Genomic DNA, 25,636 nt, shown 5'->3' with positions numbered 1-25,636 from the left:
AAAAGCTTTGCTAAAAAGAAATGCATCTGGAATCAGTTTAAATGTTCTCTTGTATCACGAGACAGTTTTAGTACAACGTACAGAATACACACCTGAGCACAATGGGAGACAGTTATAGTACCGTAACACACCAGAGACTGTACAGAAAAAAGTGAATATGTGCAGATGTTTATTTCATCTTGTTCTGTTAAAGCGTCATTCTGATTCTGCCAATTCTGAATTTACTCTGAAGCAACACTATATGATTAAACTATACATTGAAATACACATAATATCAGTACAAACAATAATATTTAAAGACTTTATTAAAATATTGGAGGAAATTATGATTTCATTCAATTCCTTCTCAGGTTCTACTATCAATTCATTGTTGCTGCTCTACATTATTAATAAATCCAAGAGGAAGAAATAAAAAAAAAGCTTTTTATGTCCTTTCTTGAGTTCATTCATTTCTGAATGACCGGCTGATTGACAACTACATCACTTTGGTTTGATGTCGATTTATGAGTCAGACTTTAGAAATGTGATATTTACAAAACAAAATCAATCAATTTAATTTAATGAGTGGATTTTATATGTTTCAGTTCTTCTCTCCTTCCTCTGCGTCTCCGTCATTCTCTGACCCAGACTCCCTCTCCTCAGTGAGGGAATTTTCCCTCAGTCCCGACATTGGGACCAGCTTCCCCTCTGAATCCACTCCCATCGGCTGGATGATGTTATCTCTGTAAAACAAATGAGGGGTAAAAAAAAAAACCTGTACAAGTTTTAACATTGATCTTATTGTTCTTATTTAATCTCTGTCTGCACTGGACACTTAGTGAGGAGGGTTTTTTTTTATCTTTTCAAAGTGTTGCCATTGTGAAGATTTATAAAAAATAAACTTGATCTAAATGATCTCTGCATAAAAATGTTGATAAGACATGTGAGTCTTTGTCATTTCACTGACCTGGACAGCTTGTTGAAGAGCATGATCAACCTCTTAGCCTCCTCCTCCTTCTCCTCCTCTGTCATGCCCTCCATGGGGTCCGGCTGCTCTGCCTCCACCCGCCCCGTCACCAGGTTGATGCGATCTTTGACCTGCCGGTACTCGTCGGTGTCTGAGTCAGAGTCGCTGGAGTACTGGCTGTCCGAGCTGGAGGCCTTGGCCCCCTGACCGCCCAGCAAACCTCTGGTGGCCAGCAGGCCTGCCGCATTGCCGTAGCCCGTGTGCTTCACAAAACGACTCACTGGAAGAAGAAGAAGAAGAAGAAGTGAAGGTGAAAATTGGTGGAGAGAGTATTATATACACAAAAATGAATGTTGAGTTAAACCATTTATTGTTTGATGTTTATTATTAACGTGTGTAAGCTATGTACAGAAAATGAGACATGAACATTAGAGAAACTAAAACATTTTCTCAACACCACACTGACACCCCAGGCAGTCACTGATTACCTATACATGTTGTACAGACATGCATTGCTATAAAAAAAATAGGCTGGGCTGAATTTCCAAGAAATGTGTACAAAATCATACATAAAACTGTTGCATTGTATTTGACTGAAAATTGTAATGTAAAGAATCCCTGTTAATCCATAGAGAGTGATATCGTTTTACCATTTTCTTTGCAGAGGACGAAGATCAGGTCAGCGGCGCAGTGTTTGACATCTGTATCCAGATGAGTCATGAGACGGATCAGACGACTCTTCACTGTGGAGCCTTCCTCTGGCCTGTGTGATACATCTCTCAGAGGAGGCAGGATCTAATGACGGGGATAAACTATAATGTCAGTTGCGTTTAACATTTTAGAAAAGAAAATGTGACATGGGCTTTCTTTAAAATGTTTTTGGGGTATTACGTGTTTCCTGATGTAATGGCGTGTTTCTCTGTGGGCCCTGCAGCTCTCTGTCAGCAGATTGAGGATTGGTGTCAGCCTCTCTTTGATCTTATCACCCTGAGAAGTAAACCAACAAGCAAGACTCACTCAGATTATTTCAGTATTAGTTACAGTAGTTTTAGTTTAGCCACTCAGTGTCCTCTCTGCATATTGCTTTCTCCCTCACCGACTCTAGGCGTCTCTCCATGAACTGCACCAGCGCGTGGACACAGTCCATGTTGACTCCCTGGCACTGCTGCGAGCCTGGCTGCAGAGGCACCATCAGCAGCACATCGAGACACTGGAGAGGCAGCGCTGACAACAGGTTGATTGTGTGACTGTTTGAGTGAAAGAAGATTACAGACACAGAGAGTAGATAAAAGAGAGAGTGGTGGATTATTATTTACCGGTAAACACACACACACACAGAAAAAAATGTGGTAAAAATACAAACACATATTCCTAATAAAGCTGTTATCAGAATTACTGAATCCTTTACACAGTATTATAAAGTGAGACACAAATGTAATATTGGCCCATTTCTTTATCATGCTTGATACAGAACAAATGAAAATGAATGAAATTTTTGTAAATTTTAAGTACGCAAGAAGAGGATATGTGCTATCAAATCTAGAAGTACTAGTACAGAATAATATGTATACATTAATGAGTATTATTTTAAATTATATCAAAAACAAAGCTTCTTTATATAAGTAACATTGAGGAGGTTTAATTGAACAAACCCAAGTAGATTTCATAAAAAGCGTTGAGGGTATTGATTCTAAGACTAAAGCCCTCTTTTCCATTCCCAGACTAACAACTAGTTCACTGATTAATATAAAATACATTTATTAAAACTAATTTGTCAGAAAATCTATAACACTAAAGATTACATTTCCCTTTTAATCTTGGTTCTACCTGTACTGCACATGCTGTAAACACACAATTAAAAACCATAGTATCCAGATCATTTTGAAAACACAGTATTTTGCCATTTATCCCATTTTAACTGAAAATTTTAATTTAACTGACGCTTAATGATGATTTTATTTCTATCCAACTTTGGCTCATGCTCACCCCTGCAGTTCATCTGTGTCGTCCGAAAGCATACACTTCCTCATCAGGCAGACACGCAGGAGCGCCACCAGGTGTCGGTAGAGAGCTGCATCATCCTGAGGGAAGATAAATACAGTGCAGCTCATTTCTCTATGGTAATGTGTGAAGTACAGTTGAGAGAGGATAGAGGTTAAGGAAAGGTTTTGATTGCCATTTTGTAGAGGCCGACATTGTACCTGAAGGCTGACAGGTTTATTATAGACTCATAGTCACTGACCTCACTTGGCTCCTGCCTGTGGGTGCTGTAGGTGATGTTGAAGAGGATTTTTAGAATCTCTATGACACACTGAGAGGCTTCCAGTGAGATGGGTGGTGCTGCTGGGTCCAGCACACACTCATACTGGTCCTTCCAATGAACATCCAGGCAGCCCTCCAGAGCTGCAGTGAGGATGGACACACCTCCCTCCTGGAGGAGCACCATAATGTGTGTGAGAGCAGGAAGGAAGCCAGTTTAGAGGTGTAGAACAAAAATCTTGGTCTGTTCGTATCAATATTGGAATAAACTAAAGGTGAGACGATAAACAAAAAGAGATGTAGCTCCAGGGATTGTTACATCGGAATAATCTACCATATATTGTACCTACCATAATATATACTACACTAAATATTTAATACTTTGGAGTAAGTGAGGTTGTGTTACCTGTTGAAGCTGTGTCCTGAGCTCTGGCCGTAGTGCAGTAATGAGGAACAAGAGGCGTAGTTCATAGAACTGAACACTGGAGGGAGACGAGCTACTAATACTGGAGGATAGACGCTCTATGAGACCACACATGAGCCTGACGGAAACAAACACAGGAGGTTAGCTGTCTGGAAATAATGTTGATTTGTTCAAAAGCCAAATTATGACAAGTCACTGAGATTAGCCATACACTATTTTCTCTCAGTCTGTTAACAGGCTTGAACTTGTTGCTTTCAAAATTGGGTGTATGTGTATATAATCAGCCAGAGAAGCAAATATAATATAAAATAGTTTGTGAACACTGGGGCATGCCTTTGCTTTTTCTCATAAAGCTGGTGCAACAGTTTGACTTGACATTTTTACTTTCAGAGAATTGACGCCGAAGATTATTTTACAACAAATGTATAACATGAATTAATTTAAAAATAATTTGCTTCACTGGACTATAGGACTGTCTACATTTAACCATTACATTAAAGAAAAAACGGCTAACTGGACCCAGAAATGCAGGTTACAAAGCCAGCAGCTGTGTGTGAGTATTCTGGATGGTTGTGTGTGCATGCTTTTGTCTGTGTCCTGTGAGGAAGCCCACCTGAGACCACTGAACCTCTCCTGTGCCCAGGTGCTGTTGTACACCACATTACATAACACCTTCATGGCCTCTTTTCTCTGCAACTCCTCCCCTGACTCCCCCTCCTCCTCCACTTCCTCCCCTTCCATTTTGCTCTCTCTGCGGTCCTTCCTCCCTCGCTCCAGCACTTTGTGATGGATGCTGCCTCTGTGCATTTCATTGATGCTGGTCCTGTGGCTCCCGAGACAGCTGATGCTGTCCAGATCTCCGCTGTTGGCGTTGCTGATGTCACTCTTGGCGTCGTCATCAAAGGCGGAGCACTCTTCGTATTGCTCGTTGGCTTCAACATCGCCTTCGCCCTCATCGGTGTGAGACTGCAACACTTTGGCCTCAGCGAGAGAAACGATGATGTTATCGTAGAAATCAGAGTCAGGGTCGCTGGCTTCGTCGCTTGCGTCACATGTCGTCAGTCCAGCGAGTTTGGCCACAGTCAGGAGAGCGCTGTCGGTCACCAAGGGGCCCAGGACCTTTTTGTCTCTAGAGAGTATTCTCAGGGTGCGTAGACATACCCTCAACAGACGAGATTTAACTCCTGTTCTTATGAACCTCAAAAGGACAGCAGCTAAATTCTGAGGACAGAAAAAGAAAAAGACATTTAATGTAACACCAAAGAACAACTGATAATACCTCTGAGAAAGCAGAAAGTGAGTCAGGTACCTGTCTGAGGATGAGGCCTCGATCCTCCTGGTCGTACTCGTCACAGTCGGAGTCAGAATCAGTGTAGTCCCTCACTTTATTCTTCTTGAACTGGTACAGTAGGGCAAAGAATAAACAAGGTCAAATGTTTCCTAATTTATAGCAATACGATTATTTCTAAACTGTGGCACTGTACCTCTTCTAGTTTTCTTTGCTTTAAGAAGTGAATAGTCCAATTTCAGTGAGCAATGCAGCAGAAGAAAGAAAAGATAGCATCAGTATATATTCTGGTCACCACTATGAATCAGGGTTGTTGTAAGGTCATAGCAAAGAGTTTCTTCTGAAGAGCTGTTCTAAAAGCTTCTAGGCTAAACTAAGAAAAGGGGTGGGTTTGACATTCTGTTTCTAAATTGATTTACTATGTCTCTAGTGATTGGTTGACAGGTAAGCAGTGTCGGTGAGTAAAAAGTATCAATACATAGGAGCGTGAAATTTGAACTAGATCCTCCATGGGGTTAATCTTGAAAAAAGTTTTCAAAATGTAAAAAAATTAAAATAAAATTATGAATTAAAATAATGAATCACTAATTAAATTAAAATCTAATTAAATGAGATATCTAGTTTAATTAAACATCAAATTTAATAATTATTAAAAGAAATTTTTAAAAATTACATTTAAATAAGAATTTAGGTAAATATTTTTTTAATGCTTTTAAATTAAATTAAATCAAATGATTACATTTAAATAGAAAAATATTTAAATTTTTAATGAAATCAATATAATTTTATTTTTATTTAAATTAAATTAAATTAATACAAATAAATTAAATTAATTTCAATTTAATTCAGTTAATTTCAATTAAATTAGATGAACAGAACAGTTATTTTAATTTTTTATGGAGGCAGCATTTGTCTGATTCTGATTTGTTCTGCTTCTCTCAGACCTACTTTAGTATTACAGTGCTTTATGAATTACTTTTAGATCAAGAGCTTATAGGAGCCCTAAACTTTGGACTAACACAGCCTGTATTTTTGTCTTAATTCAGCTAGTTAAGAGCTACTTTTGGCCTTAGGATGTTCGTGAAGGCCCCTGAACTGCTGTTCAAGGGCTGCAAAGTGTTAATAGATTAACATGCAGTATGTTTGTTATTCAATCACTCTGCCTGGGTTCAATCTGTCTAAGCATGCAAGGAGAGAGGATCAGGGACAACTGATACAGCAGAATTACTAATCACAGATAGACTGGGGGAGAGGTGGGGAGGGGTGGATGAGACGGAGGAGTGGGGGGGAAATTGAGGTTTAAGGAACACAGGTATGACATAAACCAACTTACTTTCCTTCGGTCCCTCTCCTCAGCATCAAAGAAGAAGCACTGAGCAAACTGTAGAAGAGAGACAACGACAAAATGATGGTCTGCAAATGCCATGAGCAGCAGTGCATCATCCACACACACCAATGTGTTTACCTCTTTGTTGAACTCCTGTAGCTGTATCTGAACACCATTCTCATTCCCCTGCTTGATGCACTGGATAATCCTCTCTAGGTCCACGTCCATGCTTCCTGCGCACACACACACAGGGAGACGAATAATCATTCAGTCCATAACAAAATTAAAGTTACACAACAATAATGATGATGATGTGACAGAGGTTAAGCATTATTAAATACAAATGAATAAAAACACATCATGTACAGGATATGTTTGGTCTGTTATTCATACAGAATGCAAAAATAAATCAATGTGAGACATTTAAAGGCAGAAATTATATACTTTCTGTAAAATATTCATCCTACAATCTTATCGTTATGACAACTGCATCAGTTTGATGCATACTTCCTGACTGATAAAGGCTGAATCTAAATCTTTTACATTACACTTACACCACACTGAAATGTTATGTTATATTATACACACACATATACGACTGCAGAAAGATTACAAGAGTTTAATTCCATATGTTCATCTAAACTTACCTTCTGCAATTCACTTAATCAGCCAGGTGATATAACGTAGGTGTGCCAAAATCACCTTAAATGTGCCAAACCAAAGTACTGTCACAACTAAAACTTTCCTTCAACTCGCTTCCCAGTGTTTCTCTCTCCACGTATCCACAGTATACTATTCTCAGCCTTCGAATTTGCTCAGTTCACTTGCTTTCCAGTTACTTACATGCGCTCAGCATATCTCTGTATCGCTCTGTCTCACTCTCTCTCTCTCTTTAATCCAAGAGAGATGCAGGAGCCATGGAGTGGTTATGGTTATAATCCACTAATGGACTCTAAGCTTATATCACTCAGTGTTGACCCTCTAACCTACAGGTTTTCCAGTCTTGTGCTGCTCATCTCTCTCTCTATTTTAGTGCTTTAACACTCTTTCCCTCAAATCTCTTAATAGCTTGGGAATCACTGAAAAAACCTTTGTTTTTTTTAATCACGCGTCTTGCTGTTGCATAAGCACACTGGAGCTATTGATGGAACTGCATCTGCACAGTCACCTAAAGACACGCTATTTTTCATCTTATGGCTTAAAGCTTAAGATGTCTTTATATTGATCAAGATCTTTCCATCATGTAAACGACGAGGTACTGTGAATTACATATTGTGCATACTGTATTATAATTGCTGTTTGTGTCTAGTCCCACAAGATGGAGCTATTTTCATGGTTGAGTCAATCCCACCAGTAAGTCCAAACAGGATGTTTACCTCTTGCATAATATGTGTGCATTATAAAATGTTGAAGGTTTAAACTCTTATACAAATCTACATTAAATCAAACAATCTGCAGTAAGGCAAAAGCAAACATACTGCTTAAATTAAGATGTCATTCTAGTAAATAAACCACACCTAACCTACTTTCAGCTGTCACACACAACATACTGTAAATATAAAGTTTACACATGCAAAGTGTTTTGAGTGCCCTAAAAGGCGTAATCTGTGAGAAGATGATGTGTGAGAGAATGACAGGGTTTCCTGGCAGGATGCTAACTCTTGTGCCCAGTGGGTAGAGGAAACAGGGCTCGGAGGCTGAAGTGGCCGGCTGGTGGCTGCAAGTTTACAACAACAGGATGCACACTACGTCGGCGATAGCGGGAGAAAAGTCAGAGGAGTCCTGACAAAGTGCTCTCATGGAAGTAAGCGCACATATTCCTCCAAGATGAATTAAGACACTTGAGATGTAGGAAATCAACATGTCAGAGGTACAAGAGACTAATGACCCTCAGTAACCTTTATAACAGTGGGGAAAAAACCAACCATTGTTACCGACATACACAATCCAGGACTATTTGCTCCAGTCATCCTCACACAGACTGACATCATGATTAGGTGTCGTAAAGGCTGGGACGCGTGATACGACATGTAGCCTAAACCCAACTGAACTCTGTTCGACTTTAAGTGTCAATCCACTTTAATGGGAGTATGATCTGATGATTTTTTGTTTTGTTTTTTATGATATGGTCCCTGGGATAGTATGGCTATTTTATGTTATGGTGAATATGTATAAAGTCAGTAAATATAAGTATGAAGTCAGTTAATGAATTACCCATTTACTCGTTTATATATTTAAAACATTTTCCTTTTTTAATATTGCGTGAATTTATTGCATTTTTATACTATGCCTATGTACATTAGTTGTCAGTAATCAACACTGAAACAACATTTCAACCAACACTTGTTATTTTCTATCTTTTTCTATCTATCCATCTTGGATGTTTACAAAATAAGACACAAAGCACAATATTTTGTATCATTGGTTAAATGAAAAACGAGGTATTACACATATTAGCCATATGGATTTATAATTACTTCTAAATTTTATTGCAGGGAACATAAAATACACAAAGTCCTGATACTCTGCTGAGACTCAAGAGGAGAGTATTGGGACTTGTTTCACACGTCAACATTAGTGTAAGACTGCCACTAATGATTGTTTTAATCATCAATTAATCTGCTTCTCACTTGATAAAGTAATCAATTGGGTAAAAATGTCAGAAAAGATAGAAGATGTACTGACCAACCATCTAAGATCCAAAGATATTCTGTTTACAATAACATAAAACAAAGAAAAGCAACAAATGTACGTGCTCCAGAAGCTGGAATGATGATTTATTTTTTAAATAATTTTTGCTTCAAATTTACTTAAACAACTAATCCAACAGTTGGTGACTAATTTCATTCATAAAAGCTGATAGCCTAATCCATTAAGTGAGTCACTGTTATAGCCGTTATCAGTGACAAAGTATGTGGTTATTTGGAATTGCTGACGTGCTGAAATCCAGACACAAGTTACTGGTTTCACACGTAAATCCTGTGTGAAATCACAAGATATATAACTGCTAATGCTCTGCTGTGCACGCGCACCAGTGATGACTCAGTGAACCTGTCTGACAACCCTGCACAGATGGTAGTAACAGGAAAGGAACACAATAGACTTATGGGGAAGTTGTGATTCACAGAAAGGGAGAAAGGCTGGAAGAAACAGAGCGCGCAGGTTGTAAACAATTAAACGCGGCCCTGGCTCCCCGTGGATTTACTGTATTATAAAAAGATTTGTTTACGGGACAATTTCCTGGGGAGATGTAATTTGGCAATGTGGCAAACCTGAAAAGTTCAGTATTTATTATTTCTTTCTAAGATATAATTGTATCAGATTATTTCGAAAATCTGATTTATTATCTTTGTGGACAGGTGTAAGATTGAGAAGTTGTTTTTGAAACACTGTATGCGAGAGGCCTGCAGGGGTGGATGTGAGTGAAGGACATTTCAGGAATACACACAGTGACGGCAAAAGTGACTCAAGGGAAAAAGGCACAGGAAAAATGGGCGATAAAGAAAAGCCTGGAGGAGAATTGGGGTTATTCTGGGCGCTGCTGGCTTCCTGCAGGTGATGGAGATGAAAGAGTGATTTCTGGAACAATTGCTCAGCAGCAAGTGGAGAGAGAGAGGAGAGGGATGGAGGAGGATGTGGATAGGGGGGGAGGGTTGGTGGAGCAAAGACTGAACATAAGAATCAATGTCAACATCAACAAGGTACAAGGTCACCGCAAGTATAAGTACAATGTTGTGTTTGCTCAGAGGCTGTTCTTAAAAGGTTGTTTATGCTTACATCACATCTCCTGTAAATAGAGGATAAAACTGCCACCGTAACTGATTAATTACAAGCGTGGGAGTTGGACTGCATGTATGACTAGTACGTTACAGACACACCCCCTCACCCGGCCATCACACTATAAAGGACCAGGAGTGGAAAGGGATGACAGACTTGGACATCCAACCATTAGCAAGGGACCACGAATGGTTTACTCAAAAAGCAACAGCAGGGTTTTGAATTATCTTGGCGGTAAGTTTCTTCCTGGAAACAGGTCTCTAATCCATAATCTTTACTGATTCTCTTTTGTGGCAGTGTTATTACGGCTAATATTGAATTGTACAGATGATGTATTCGTAATAAGTCTGGTCAGGATATGTATGTATATATGTCTATATGTTTTCCTCATCATCACTCATGATGTTTCTTCCACAGGACATAGCGGTATGGAGATAGCTGTTCTGCTGCTGCTGACTCTGCCTTTGACTGCTGCCACGCCACTCAGACCAACTCACAGGTTAGTGAAAAACATCAGCAAATAAACAGATACTGATAGAAGAGAAATACAGGCAGCAACCATAATTCATTTCTGCCTCAATAGTGATATTGGAATTTAGACGTAATGAAGGAAAAACTGGACTACATATTGGTTTATCTATATATTACAAATGCTTATATTACCCTTTTCTGATGGATCCACAGGTCGGACGCAGACACCGTCCACACAGGAGACGCTGTCCAGGCTACGGGGGTGACAAGGTCAGAGGACACACAGGAGCAGCATGCTCAAACACTGAAGATCATCCCATTTCAGTCAGAAGACAAACATCCAGACCTCGACGCACTGAAACGCAGGTACAAAAGAGCTTATACATTCACAACATAGTGTGGGTGGCTATTAATAGGAAACTACAGAAGCGCTATGAGTACAAGGAATGGTTGAAAACGCAAAAAACACAAAAATTGTTTGTTAAGATTATTATCTATTTGAAAACTGGAGATGATTTTGTAAATGTATGTGATGCTTTAAAAAGCCTGAACTTGATTCTCTCTCTCCTCCTCTTCATCACTTTACAGCATGGCAGCGAAGTTGCGTCCACGACGCGAATGCCACCTTGGGACATGCCAGGTTCACAACCTGGCCAGCCGTTTATACAACTTAAGCAAGAAAAGGGGAAAGGATGAGTCAAAAAATGCCGACAACCCGCAGGGATACGGCAGATAGGGCCACGAGAAATGAAAAGCTATGGACTAACAAGGCGGAGAGCCTCCATCTATTTACAACCAAATATCTCTGTATGTTCTGACTGACTGACTGGTACTCATCATGGATTTATGCTTAATCATATTACTGTTTTTATATTTAAATGCATTGTACAATAAATATTTAATATAAAGAAATGTGTGGAGTTTTGCATATTTAAACGCTAGGGTCTTGAAAACAGTCTCCTACAGGTTGAATGCTACTTACATACATGGACTAGCTTCAGAGCCTTTTAAGGTTTTAGGGGTCCTGAGACATTTTTCTCACACTAGAAACTCTCTTATAATGACTACATATTAAGTACAGTATATTCCCTTCCTATTTTCAATTCACCTGAATGACCACATACTCTGAATGTGATGCTAAAAATGTTTCTGCATGCAAATAATTCTGGCTTTCATTGCCTTTGAGGGTGTGAGGCATGTGCCCCGCTCGCCCGGTTGGAAATCCAGGCCTGACAGTGAGATATTTTTAGACAACCGTGAGACCAGCAAATTCCTCGACACACAAGCTGGTGTATCTTCAGTTGTCTGTCTGCTACAGTGGTGTCAAAATGTGTGTCATCAGCGGCCAAGAGCCTTTTTCTTTCCAATCTCAACAACATGTGATATCACTCACCCAGAGAGAGGGAGAGAGGGAGGGAGGGAGGAGGAAGGGTCTTAGCAGTGAGATGAACTCATGTTGTAAAAGGTTTATAATCAGCGTTGGCCCAGCTCAGGTGTGTCAAGTGTCTGTGGTTTTGACTAACCCCTCCTATATTTCCCCTTTGGAGGACTGTATTTGCCAATTGTCTGCCTCTTGTAAAAAAAACCACACCCTAACCTGTTTGTTTGCTCTGCACCTAACGTTAGTTCCCTAGACAGTGGCATTTACATGCTCAAAGCAACCCAGTAAATTAGCCTACTGACTGGAAAATGATCAGAAAGAAATCCTAGAGTCCCCCGCCTCCTCACTACCATCTCTCCCTGAGCCAAACAGAGAGGAAAAACCATGAGAGACACAGGAGGAGAAGGAGACGAAGTTGACAAAGACTGTAAATCTGAGAAGGACCAGGTGGGTAGGCTCTCCATTACACTCTTTCTGCTCCTGTTGTGATCCTGTACTGGTGTTTGGGGACTAAAGCACTGACAAAAGTAACAAATTAAGAGTGTACAAAGTGGAAGTTGTGACGCAAGTTAGATAATTAGAGTCACAGTGACGGACGATGAATCAAATGGTACACACATGACTAATACTCACAGTGTGGTGCCTGTTGTTGGTTAACCAAAGGCACTGTAGCCCCAGCGTTAGCAGAAACTGGCTGTCGTTAAAGCCAGTTTCTGCTCATGTCATGTTGTCACTGTGTTTACTTGTCAAACCGGAGGAAGTTCAGCTAGCTCGGCTGCGGAAAGAGACACATTAAACAGTTTTTACAACTTACAACTAGTAACGACAAAGGAGCCGGTTAACGTTATTTACATTACGTTTAGTTAGCTGAATGACTGTAAAAACAAAAGCCAGAGCACGCCCATTATTGTACGTAGCTTCTGCTCGACGGTGAGCTAACGATAGCACACTACATTTAACCAGCACTACACAGCTTTTAGGCTTCAAATGAACTAAAAGCTGTCACAAACGGAGCCCACAAACGGAGCCCACCGTTAAATACCGTGATACAGCCAAAGGATGAATAAAATGAGATGAAAACAAAAATGTGGCTCTGTCCTCCTCACAGCACAGGTGTAGCTAATAAAACTAACATTAATAATGGCTGCGTTCCGTTTAGGTGTGCCAGCCCAAATTGAACATGGTGTATGGTCAAAATGCCCTGTGAGGCATACACATTATTACATAGCTCTTGATGTGACAGTGCATTAAACAATTAATTTCTTCAAATAAATAAACTCTTTTTAGTGTACAGTCCAGTTTCAAGTTGTAAAGAGACCAGTGGGGGCCCTTAGTTTGACATGTAGGTTTGGAGTTGTACTGCAGAATGCACTGAATATATCTTCACACAGTAGCAGCCTCACACACGTTCCCTTTTCTTACACATACACATTTATAAACTGGAGCTGAAACTGCAGCACCACGTCAGAAGTCACAGTCAGGTGTTTAGGCACGGCATATCTCACCAGGTACTTCTCTGAGCCAAAGTCAACCTTTCTCATTTGAATGGTTTACTACACTTTGTGGCCACATGATTTCCAGACGTAGAAAGGTAGGGTCTGAATTACACTTTTTAAAATACAGCTTGCATAGAAATTCAGTTAATCCACCTGTTGTGATGATGTTTACAGAACTGGATCCCCAGAATCATCAAGAAAAGAGTGTGCACCACCTTTGTGGAAGATTCCTTCAGGTACGGTGAACTCACACATTCCTCTGAGGGTACTAATGTCTCCCTGTTGACTGTGTGATGCAACAAACAATGATGTGTTTGTAACATGTAATTATCCTCTCACCTCACACAGTAATGGCGCGCTGTGCCAGTGTGGGGGTGCAAGAGATGCCCACGCCTCTGTGGCTCTCGGTGACTACTTCAGCACAGCGATTGTCAACCACTGGGACAGCGCCCAGCACTCCTCTGAATACCCGACCGACGCCTTTGGAGAGTTGCAGTTTGCAGGAGCCAGCAAGAGGCATAGCTATGTAGGTAGACTTATTGTTGGCCTGATACATTTTCTTTCTTTAAATGCTTTATTTCTATAGAGGTTATGATAAAATATGTGTTTTAAAGACAAATGCCTCTTAAAGTGAGCCACATAATGATTCAAATACACCAAGAACTGTAGTAGTCAATACTTCTGCTTTTCCTAACCTACACCCAGACACAGTGCACTGATATTGACGTCCCCTATCTGTACTGAGAATCCTTTGCTTTGTCCTAACTAATCTGAAACACTTACATAATTTAACACAGGTTTTGATTATAAAATTCTCTGATTGATTACACAATTCTTTATTTTTTTAAGTCATAGGTTTTGAACTATGTTCCTTTTGTAATCGATAAAATCCATTCAAGTCCATTTTGTCTCTCATGGGGATCTCAGTTCCTGCGTCTGTCATGGGACACGCCTCCGTCTATGATCTACACACTGATGACAGCCCACTGGGGTCTTCCCGCACCCAACCTGGTGGTTTCTGTAGTGGGTGGAGAAGGCAGGACAAAGGTAAAGACTTGGGTACGGGAGGTCCTCCGTCAGGGACTGGTGAAAGCCTCACAAAGCACAGGTAAACATACCATGAAACGGTAACTTCAAACACTGCTGTAAAGGTGGGTCATAGGTTACACGCCAGTTAAACATATTGTGAAACTCATATACACAGTTTACAGTATTACTGATATTGATTAGTTTCAACTTATGAAACAGTTTGTCTATGTTCAGCATGTGATGTCATGATTTTACAGACTGTTCCCCATGGCATATAACATTTAATATATTTTGACTGGTGTTTCAGGGTGAAACCATTCAGGCTTAAAAAGTCTTAAAAAAACAGTAAATTTTATTTACTTAAAAAAGACGGTTCATTCATTAATTCTTTCATCCATTTTCTGCCACTTATCCAGGACCAGGTTGCGTGAATAAAAAAATATATAAAATAAAAAAATAAAAAAATGGATCATATCATTAGGAATTATTGTTATATACTGCCTGGACATCAAATAATAAATATGATAATGAGTAATTCTAGTATTGTCCCTACTGCTTTTCCATCATACCAACCTATACTGTGAAACAGGCATCAAATTGCCTTCTATGTGGTATTAAAAAGGTCTTAATAGGTAATCACCAACAACTTGCAGAAGCCCTGAGTATAGGGACAGATGCTTTGGTCTGTTTGAAGCTATGTTAATAGCCTTATATTGATTTACTCACTGTCCTCATTTTTTCTCACTCTTTTACAGCTGATACATTTTCCTAACTGGTATTTTAGCTTCGTATACCTTTTATAGCAAAGCATTGAGTAACATCAGATTCATTCAGATTCAATTACTTCCTCAAGGTGATTATATTATTTGTGTGTGTGTGTATATATATATATATATGTATATATATAGTATATCTATATGGATACTATAGATATATATATATACACATATATTGTCATTCAACAGAATCAACTTTTTCATGACTGATATACATACTAATATTGTGTATTTTTGTTTGTGTAAGATTTTTCACATGAAGTCAAGCCATTTTGTGATAACTTACGTAACTTAATACTGTGAAATAATGATTCAACACTTTCTTGGAAGACACAGAAACTACTCATGTTGGTTTGAGTTGGAAAAATCCAGCTGTTACAGAATGTAGTACCATTACGCTATATTTTTCCCTTGGGTTTGACCCTAATTTGGTACTACAATGGCCATTTCCTCTTGGCTACTGTGCCAAGTGCAGGTGGCACACAGTGATACTGCTCTCCCGTCATCTGAGGTCACTTTAACTTGCTGTTCTCTTGATTAAAGCAAAGATAAGACCTGTAAAAACATTAGGGCGTAGACATGGACATACAAGGGGGAACACATAGACGCAGGTTGCTTGGCCCTATTGCAAACATGGTGGGGAAGGTAAAGAATACAGCACAGGGCTGTAAAAACAGCTGGCAAAAAACATAAAACATAATATGCAAATGATAAAAACATAAGTAAGATAATTTACATCAGATCAAATCCAGGAGTTTGGTGGAATATGTTTTAATGATTTACTTGATATTACAGAAGTAAAACAAGCAAACAGACAAACAATTATTCTTCTCTTCTAACATTCACTGTTTCTTTGTTCCACCCAGGAGCGTGGATCTTGACGGCAGGCATGCGCGAAGGCGTTGGCAGATGTGTCGGAGAGGCAGTGAGGGATCATGCCGCTGCAGCCTCTTCGGTCTCCCTCAGCAAGGTGGTGGCGCTGGGCATCGCTCCCTGGGGCCTGGTGCACAACCGACAGCAGCTGGTCAACCCTCAGGTTGTACAGACACTCACATACTGTATTTACTAATTTATTTACCCCTTAAAAAATATTTCTAGTTTTCTTTGTTTCTCTTTTTTTATAATTAAGTTTTTAGTTGCCTTTTTTTTATTGGGAAAAATTAAGGGTCTCGGTTTAAAGGGGGCAATTCTGTTCTGTATTATAGCCCCACCTTGGGCTTTACATTCAGCTAGTTCAGCTGTAAGTGTTAAAAAGTAAGGAAAATGTATATATCTTTCGTTGAAGAAACTCTGCTATATCATATCCCTGGATTCTTCCTCTTGCAGGGCAGCTTTCCTGCGAAGTACTATGTCCAGAACACATCCCGGGACTCCTGCTGCCTGGACAACAACTACCAGGCCTTCCTGCTGGTGGACGATGGGAGTGTGGAGCGCAGAGGAGGAGAGAGGGGGTTCAGGACCAAACTGGAAGACTACATCTCCCACCAGCGCACAGGCATCCGCGGTGAGAGATAAATATAATATTTTGCATTGAATCAGAATAGAATAATTTAAAGAAAGCAGTTCTCCTGTATATATTCCAAGAATGTATTTATTTAAACTGAATGTAAAGAAGATGGAAATGGCACAGTCCTCTTTCAACCATAAACACTCTTTCACGTTCATCCCTGATTTCAAGCTACTTGGCCCTCTTTTGGCTAACCTTTACTATTGCATGTGATGATAAGTGGATCCTCTGGTATCTACTGGATGAAAGCCGTTGCATGCCATGGCAAGAATTCTTCAAGACACCATTCTTCAACATGTAAAATCAAGCAGTGATTTGTCCAAAATGTAACAGGGTGCTCTTTCTGTGTCTGTGCTCTCTCTAAGCTCCTGTGTTATGAGAGAAATATGCAGTTATATTGTTGATCATAATGTTTGCATTAAAGTGAATTCAGTATGAACAAATAATGTACCAATGCACTGTAGGTTAAAAGTTTTTGTATATTTGTAGGCAGTGGCAGCATTGACATCCCTGTCCTGTGTATGCTGGTATCAGGCGAGGCGAGCATGCTGGAGGTACAGTCACTGCTTTTTTATGTTGGTTGATTGTCAAAAAGAAATGATTAGTTTTAAGATTAAAATTGTATTTTATGTCCCTATATTCTGTAATAAAATGTCTCTCTTTCTCTTTTCCTAATTTCTGTCAGAGAGTGGATCTCTCTCTGAAAAACTCCATGCCCTGGCTGGTACTGGCCGGCTCAGGAGGCCTGGCGGACTTTTTGGGCGACGTCTTGGACAATCTGTCCTCGGCACCAGTTGTCCAGTCTTCCAATGAGGGAAATGGCGAGGCCAGTTCCAATGTGGATCTGAAAGACAGAGTGGCAGAACGGGTTAAGAAGCACTTCCCTTCTGAAGCAGAGTCAGAAAAACTAGTTGAACGGGTAAGCGGCATGGACTGAGTGGTTGTGGGATTGTTGACAGGAAGAACAGGAAGAAGCTGAACATTCAGCAGCTACTGGTTATTAATAATCTTGCATGTTTTCAAATGTTCTTGGTGGCCCTTTGACTGCCGACTGTTATTCATGGCCTAATGTGGTTATTTTTATAACACAAAAACATGAAAAACTATTGGCTTTTGACTATTGTATGTAGCCAATAAAGATACATTTAAAAAAAAAAAAAAACCTTGATTGTCCCTGATACCAACCCTCCAGATCTCTTGAGCACAGCGACATCAATACCTGTCCGCCTCTCTTCACTCCCAACACACCCTCCTCACAGCTGCAGCTTTAGAAAAGTATGACGTAACATCAACACCACAAGCAGACTTGAAAAAGTGCGGATGCTTATTGACTCATTTATAAGTGCCCTAATGTTTAAGTCAATCAGTAACGTAATCAGTGCCCAGAATTCAGTTTGTTCTGTTGATGAACAAGGGACCGATTACATACACACTCTTTATCTTATTCTTTTTTATTTACTGATCAGTTGTTACTGTTGATGCTTAACTTTAAATGCCCTGATATAATCTTTAAATGTCAGATATCCTGATCACTCAGCATGCTGATATCATAGATTGGACAATACCCTTTGTTGCCAAATCTTCACTATCTATCTGCTTTTTATTCTGTTTCTCAGTAGCATTCAAAATTCCTCTTTTTCTTGTCTTCTTTCTCCTTGTTCCGGGTCTACAGGCTCTGAGCATCTACCAGAACAGAGACTTTATCACAATCTATCACGGAGAGCATGAGGCCCCCAATGACTTTGACACAGTCCTGCTCAAAGCGTTGGTGGGAGGTACACACAACTCGTTCATATTCTGAAAATTGCAAACATTTTAGGTGGCAATACATGTGCTTTATGTTTATATTGACGTTCTGTGGTTTGATTCTGTGTCTTTCAGCTAGCAAGCAGCGTGCGTCAGTCGATGCAAGCCCTTACAATGAAGAGCTGAAGCTGGCAGTCACATGGAACAGGGTTGACATTGCCAAGAGTGAACTCTTCAATGGAAATATCCACTGGAAGGTGAGGGGGGGAATACAAATCACATCAGATGTTACATTCAGAGAAAAACTACCACTCTAAAGTAGATGCATTATTGTAACACAGAATTAAACACTTTTAGCCCTGCCTTGCAATGGCATTTGTGGTATCAAATAAGTATTAGCTTGCTAAAAAGAAGTATTGTATTGAAATCTGTCTAATAAAAGATCACCTTCATCCAATCAAAAAGTATGAAGACCTGGAAGATCCCATGACAGATGCCCTGATCAACAACAAGCCCCAGTTTGTGCGTCTTTTTACCGAGAATGGCCTCAACATCCTGGACTACCTGACTTACGGCAGGCTGGAAAGCCTTTACCGCTCTGTGGCTGATGGGACGGTGCTTTACCAGCTACTCCAGCGCCATCTAGTGGAGCGTCTAGGAACTGCAACTGCTGTACCCACATCAAATCTACAGGACAAGGTGGCATCAGAGGTGCTGAGTGGCCCGGGGATGGAGATCAGCCTTTTTGAGGTGGGTTTTCTGATGAGTAAAAATCCATGTTTCTGTTCTGAGTACAGTCGAAAACAAAGTGAAAGTTTACACACACACATTTGTTTGTTTCTTTATCTACCCCCTCCCTTTTTTCCTCAGGTTGCAGGAGTCCTGGAACTGTTAATTGGTGACGTCTGCCAGCCATTTTACTATGATGCTTTGGGCTTAGAACAGCTCTCATCAAAGAGGAGAGCTCTTAGGGTATTCTTAACTTTTCTGTCAGTGCTAATAAATTATTGGTTCTACAAGAGTGTGTGCGTGTGAATGTAATACCCCCTCCCCTTCTTCTTTTCATCCATTCCAGCGTGCCAGTAAGCTGCTGCGTGGAGGCTGCGGGTATCGAGAGAAGCGCTGCCTCTACCCCTGGGCTTCACTCTTCATCTGGGCTGTCCTTCAGAATCGTAGCAACATGGCCACTTTCTTCTGGGAGATGGTAAAACTGTAAAAATGTTCTGCTGCAGTTCAAATGTTCTAAAATAAGCACATGACAATCCTATAAACTCCTGCTGAAATCATCCCCAGAACTGTTTGCAGTAGACCACCAGCTTCAGTGCAAAATACTATTGTCTCTCCTAGGCAGGGGAGTCGGTGCTAAGTGCTCTGAGTGGCTGCAAGATGCTGAGGGAGCTGTCCAAGCTGGAGGGCGAGACTGAGACCAAACTGTCCATGAAAGAGCTGGCTCAGAAGTTTGAGAACCTGGCACATGGTGAATACATCATCCACTAACATTCAAAAAATGTTTAATGTTAAAACTATAACTGAAGACAATGATGATCAACAGTGAGTTACTCACCCTAATTGTTCTGCTCCCTCTTATTAGGCCACTCCTTATGAGTAAATTATGTATCACAAGAGTGATTTAGCTTTTAGCTTCCCAGATATCTTTTATTAACAGGCAGGTATTTCAGGAATTTAAAAACTTTTTCAAATAAAGTGTTGCATGCACGCCCCATGTATGATGATTCATTCACATGTCTATTCCTCTTTTCAGACGTGTTCAGCTCTTGCTATCGGAGCAATGAGAGTCGCTCTTTCACCCTGCTGATTAGGAAATCTCCAGTTTGGGGTGGCACCACCTGCCTCCAGATGGGCATGGGTGCTGACGCACGACTTTTCTTCAGCCATGATGGAGTACAGGTGTGTCACTATTTCCACACCTGTGTGACTGACGAAAAGACAACAATGGAACCCAAGTCACTGACTTCCTTGTGACCGTTCTGTTCATCCATAGGCCTTTTTTAATTGTGTTTTATGTTACAGCTCGAGCTAAAGCTTACTTCCGCTGTTATCTTTTCATCTTAACATCTTTACATTGTTACCATAATTGCAATAACAGCACATAATTCAGTAATAATGATACAATATACAATACAACACAAGCCACATCCAGCTGGTACAAACAGACAAATTTTCTCTTCTTTCTCCAGTCTCTGTTGTCCCAGATCTGGTGGGGTGACATGAAGAGGAACACGGAGGTGTGGAAGCTCCTGCTCACCTTCTTCTGCCCAGTCCTCTGCTACACCAACCTCATCTCCTTCAGGTAAAATGCATGTTAGTATTATTTCTTTGTTATTAGCATTCAGGAGATTGATATTTCAAAGCTGATACTTTACAACATACTCCACCTCACAGGAAACAAGACGAATATCAGCAAGAGCAGGAGGAGAAATCTAACGAGGACTGGCTGGGCAGGGACAGCGACAGCCTTTATGGCACCACCATCTTCTCTTTCTCGGACATTAAGCACATGTAAAACTCTTTAACTCTTTAGTGGTTTAGCATAGAATGAATGTTCTTGTGTGTTACAATAATAATGTGTCATTGTTGTACCAGTGAAGCTGATGAGCAAGGATCGCACAGTCCCAGGACGGCAACCATTAAAGGTAAGTCCACTTTAAATGTAGCACCTCTGAAAAAGTGTTGAGATTGCACAAATGACACATTTTTAGCAGCTGTTATGACTGTGACCAGCTATTAATTCATGTCCAATGACCTCCTTACAGGCATACCCCACTCTCGCAGACCGCCAAAGCGTCCATTCATAGTGTCAAGATTGCGTCAGTTCTGGTTTGCCCCTGTCACCTCGTTTTTGGGCAACGTCCTCATGTTCTTCCTCTTCCTCCTGCTGTTTGCCTACGTGCTGTTGGTGGACTTTAAGCCCCCGCCGCCCTCTGGTCCGGCCATCACGGAGTATGTGCTGTACTTCTGGGTATTCACCATTGTGTGTGAGGAGATCCGGCAGGTAAGCATGGAGAGACATTTTGCTATCTTGCAAAAGTGGATGCAAAATGTGATAATGAATATGTAATAATTTACAGTCGTTGCAATCAATCAACACCTAAAGAGTTATTTGGCATCTGATGTTGTTGTGTTTATTGCTGTGTATCATTTATGGATCTATTAAGTTGGTTGATGTTTTCTTCTCCAAGACGTTTTTGGGGATGATGGCTTGGCGTCAGAGGATCAGAGTGTACATTCAGGATCTGTGGAACAAGTGTGACCTCACTGCACTCACGCTGTTTATCATAGGACTAATCTGCAGGTACAGACAACAATTGCGCACAGCGACAGTCTGTGCTATATATTACTGCTAGGTTATGCAAAATGTATGAAATCCCATTTTGATCTCAATGGCTCTGGACCCCTTAAAACAGAGCAGTGTAATGCAAGCTGTGTCACAAGGTCACACTCACAGGATGCACAGTTAAAACTTATTGAGTTTCTAGTAGTTTGAATATATTATTTAAGTATCAGAGAATTCAATAGTGGACACGAATCAGACAAAAACATGATAAAAATTATTATGTTAGTGTCCCATAAATCCTGACTCCTGACCATTCAAAGTCTTCCTTAGTGCAGTTACTCTACAATTTGACCACTGGGTGGTGCTGTTACTCTGTTTATTTGTTTCACTCTGTCTTTCAGGATGTTCGAGTGGTCATATGAATTTGGGCGGGAGGTCCTGTGTGTGGACTTCATGGTCTTCACCCTCCGTCTCATTCACATCTTTGCCATTCACAAACAGCTGGGACCAAAAATCATCATTGTTGGCAAGATGGTGAGAAACTTTCCCATAAATTGACATTATACCCATGTTACTTAGCAGGATGTTTGGATTATAATGACTGAAAGACAACTTTCTTCTGTTCAGATTAAGGATATCTTCTTCTTCCTCTTCTTCCTGGGGGTGTGGCTCATGGCATACGGAGTAGCCAATCAGGCTTTGCTTTACTCCTACGACCCTAGCCTAGATCGCATCTTTCGCCGGGTTTTCTACAGACCGTACTTACACATCTTTGGACAGATTCCTGTGGAGGAGATGGATGGTACAAGTGCATCATGTCACTATAATAATAATAGTCACAGATTCAAAGCAGTGTTAGAATAGTGTATCTTTTGCAACCTGTAGTTAATTTCATTGTAACTTCACTGTAAAATTCACCACAGTATTTAGAATTCACTCTTATTATAACCTGATAGCAGATTTATATAATATCAAAAGACAAGGCATATTTTAATCTTCCATTTTTTGTGTGTCCCAGTGGGGAAGACGTGGGACATGGCTTGCACAGACAACATGACATTGATTCAGAACGGCGAGGAGCCGTGCAGAGTTGTGTATAGTAACTGGCTGGTGGTAATTCTGCTGGTTGTTTATCTACTGGTCACAAACATCCTGCTCATCAACCTGCTTATCGCCATGTTTAGGTAAAGAATGAAGACAGTAACGTCTATCAGTCTAGCTTATCAGTAGTCTGGCTTTGTAGACGTGCTGACACTCTGCTCTCTTTGTGTCCACACAGCAATACTTTCTCTGAAGTGCAGGCTAACAGCGACATCTACTGGAAGTTCCAGCGCTACAACCTGATCGTAGAGTACCACTCCCGTCCTTCCCTGGCGCCTCCTTTCATTATCTTCTCTCACATCAATCTCTTTATCAAGAGGAACATCCGCAAGGTGCCCTCTATCAAGATTCACCACTTTGGTCAGTATTTGAACAGGATTCTAATCAGTGTAATAAAGTCACTGCCTAATGCACATCAAATGCAAACTGGGATGTTCAAAACAAAAAACGTTGCACATTTTAAATGCCTCCAGCGTCTTCTCAATGCATTTCCACTGATGGCAGCAAATAACAGCTGAATCAGATCTGATCATTGTTTACTTCCTCATTGGCTTCATCTCAGCCATGGTTGTTTCTGCTTGGTTCAATAACACCGCCGCCGAGTTGAATGATAATGATAAATATTATTTCTATCAGCGTTGCAGTTAACAGGGAAAGCGGCTAACAGGCTAATGACGTGGGAGACCATTCAGAAGGAGGACTTCTTGACTGCCCAGAACAAAATCCAGAAAAGCAGTGACTCCGAAAGGCTCAAACGGATGTCTGTCAAGTGAGCACGCCTTCCTACACCCACACTGTAGCAGTGAAATTATTTATTTTTTGGTTCAGTCATACTGAGGTGAATGTCTCCTTTTTTTAGAGTGGATGGTGTGGTTAAACATCTGACTGAAAGCAGGGACTTTGATCACAGGCTGAGGACTCTGGAGAATGAGGTAAAATGAAAGCGCTTTTTTCAAAACATTTAACTGAGCATTTCTCTGTTTATCATTCTGTACCATTTGTGATACACACATGGCATTGCTGTAAAAGATCATTTATGTAACCTATCTTATCTTGTTAGCTTAGCTTAGCATAATGAAAGGGAGAGGGACAACGGTCTGGGGTTATGTGCCGTGCTATTTCTTTTACAATACAGGCTTACTGCATTGTTTCCAAAATGACCGATCCCTCCGTCAGATGTCTTGTTACTGTATGTCAATGTGGTTCTTTTGATCCTCCGTCTCAGATGGAGTATTGCTCAAATGCTCTCAGCTGGATCGTGGATACTTTGGCCCAAAGCAGCACATTCAAACCTCCTCGGCCTCCACCTACATTAAGAGGTATTTCTAAAATAGAAGATAATATCTTCACAAAAAAAGAACAGTGTGCGTGTAGTAATGTCATATGAATGTGACATGAAAGTTACATGAAAGTTGTATTCACTAAGCTTGACTGACGTGTTTCTGAGATAGTTTGCCTCGAGTCATATACTTTGTTCCCTCACCCTGTTTGATGTCTTCTTCTACACAGACGTCGTCCCCTCTTCTTCCAGTTCTGCCTGATTCAGCCTCGTGATGCCTTCACTTGCTAAGGGTCTGTAAAAGACAAGAATAAAGCGCTTTTACACTGGCTGTCACCAACTGACCAGTCTTACTCTTTGCCAGCCATGTTTATCACTGGACTCTTGTTTACCAAATAGTTCCAGTTGTTCTGAACTTAAAAAAGTTAAACAATAGGAATCACTACTTGGTACAGTATCGATTACGTACAAAGCTGAAGTGTGCAATCAATTTTATTAAAATGCCAAAATCAAGTGTATGTATTTTTGATGTGGCATGATATATATTTTATTCGCCAGTGCTAATATGTCTTATTGTTGTACGTTTACTGCTGGAATTCTGTTAAAAGGTCTTTATATTTGTTTTTACTGTTATATTGAAACTATAATGTGTTTTACAGGGATCACATAAAGTGCACATTGTAATAATTTTGTGTTCAGTTACTTTATGGAGTTATGGTTGCTTTTAACAATCTTAAATGTTATGTCATGTATTTGTGTTGCTACATTATTTTATTCTGTTCAATAAATAGTTTTTACAGTATAATGTGTTAATTTACTGTTACTGTTAAAGAAATAACGCTAGTTTGACATTTTAAGAAACACTTTTTTCAGAGTGAGAATGATAGCACTGTAAAGCGTCACTTAGTTTACAGCCAAAGTATCTGTTTCCTTGAGTCTTCTTATCTGACTTTTGGCAAGAAAGCAAAAAAGTTCATTTGATGATGAATGGAGCTCAAGTGTGGAGAGTCCCTAGAGACAAAAAGACCTTTAAGGGTAAAGCATGGTGTGGTGACATTAGTGGATGAAATATTTGTGAATGGAGCCAAAGTACAACATGCTTGGTACAAAGGAAGTAAAACTGAACTAGATATGGCATTAAATTATGTTAATGTAACAAGAGAATCACTGAAGGAATGTGTGATTAAAACATAGGAGCAAGGTAGTTGGATATGTAGAGAGAATGGTGTATGGATAGTGTGAAAGGTGCACCATGGTGCAGAGTTTCAGTATGCTCGAGCTCTATTGAAGGTCACATAGTGGAGCAGGGCTATTGAAGGAGCCTTTACTCTAAATAGCCGGCTGGGCCACCTGTCAATCGCAGCAGCGGCTCACACTGAGAGAGGCGGTGTCATCACTTTCTGCCTTGCTGCTCCCTCGCTGCATGACGGCTGCATGTGCAAATATGTACCCATGTAAGTGAGCATGTGTGTCTCACTCCTCATGTCTCAGTTACTGAGGAATTCGGATTTAAACGCTCTTCATTTCACACAAC

The 25,636-nt window shown here is 40.3% G+C and overlaps 2 protein-coding genes across 3 annotated transcripts; one reads left to right on the top strand and one right to left on the bottom strand.

Annotated features, from left to right (window-relative positions):
* On the bottom strand, nt 1-10,823 carry LOC118329854 (synembryn-A; the record flags this gene model as incomplete). 2 transcript variants are annotated; one of them, XM_035664184.1, is given in 14 exon segments in its annotated part: nt 1-722; nt 947-1,226; nt 1,597-1,741; nt 1,838-1,933; nt 2,043-2,193; nt 2,933-3,027; nt 3,189-3,377; nt 3,612-3,747; nt 4,243-4,850; nt 4,939-5,028; nt 5,114-5,131; nt 6,251-6,298; nt 6,383-6,477; nt 10,685-10,823. In XM_035664184.1, coding segments are annotated over 13 exon segments (2,088 nt in total). In that variant the 5' UTR covers nt 6,473-6,477; nt 10,685-10,823.
* A 1,276-nt stretch (nt 10,824-12,099) lies between these two features.
* Nucleotides 12,100-24,904, top strand: LOC118329844 (transient receptor potential cation channel subfamily M member 4-like). The gene is made up of 28 exons (XM_035664173.1): nt 12,100-12,320; nt 13,544-13,605; nt 13,718-13,895; nt 14,297-14,477; nt 16,041-16,210; nt 16,501-16,678; nt 17,171-17,235; nt 17,367-17,600; nt 18,354-18,456; nt 18,563-18,684; nt 18,893-19,177; nt 19,298-19,399; nt 19,503-19,631; nt 19,775-19,904; nt 20,190-20,335; nt 20,626-20,738; nt 20,831-20,947; nt 21,032-21,081; nt 21,202-21,440; nt 21,628-21,740; nt 22,124-22,256; nt 22,350-22,524; nt 22,741-22,906; nt 23,002-23,183; nt 23,460-23,592; nt 23,683-23,755; nt 24,049-24,142; nt 24,333-24,904. Exons 1-28 carry the CDS (start codon nt 12,258-12,260, stop codon nt 24,362-24,364), a joined length of 3,768 nt encoding a protein of 1,255 aa, XP_035520066.1. The 5' UTR covers nt 12,100-12,257; the 3' UTR covers nt 24,365-24,904.
* Nucleotides 24,905-25,636: the final 732 nt, after the last annotated feature.

This window comes from Morone saxatilis, unplaced genomic scaffold, assembly GCF_004916995.1.
Source record: "Morone saxatilis isolate NCDOM2014 unplaced genomic scaffold, NCSU_SB_2.0 Contig1, whole genome shotgun sequence".
Taxonomy (NCBI): Eukaryota; Metazoa; Chordata; class Actinopteri; family Moronidae; genus Morone; species Morone saxatilis.
The sequence above is the reverse complement of the archived record's forward strand: the minus strand, read 5'-3'. Positions and strand labels throughout refer to the sequence as shown.

What these genes read in the sequence shown, in the direction of transcription:
- LOC118329844 (XM_035664173.1), top strand. Translation starts at nt 12,258, where the DNA reads ATGAGAGACACAGGAGGAGAAGGAGACGAAGTTGACAAAGACTGTAAA. An exon ending in TGGAGATCAGCCTTTTTGAG is followed by an intron (nt 19,178 to 19,297) that starts GTGGGTTTTCTG and finishes TTTTTTCCTCAG; the next exon opens with GTTGCAGGAGTCCTGGAACT. An exon ending in CTGCTTATCGCCATGTTTAG is followed by an intron (nt 22,907 to 23,001) that starts GTAAAGAATGAA and finishes GTGTCCACACAG; the next exon opens with CAATACTTTCTCTGAAGTGC.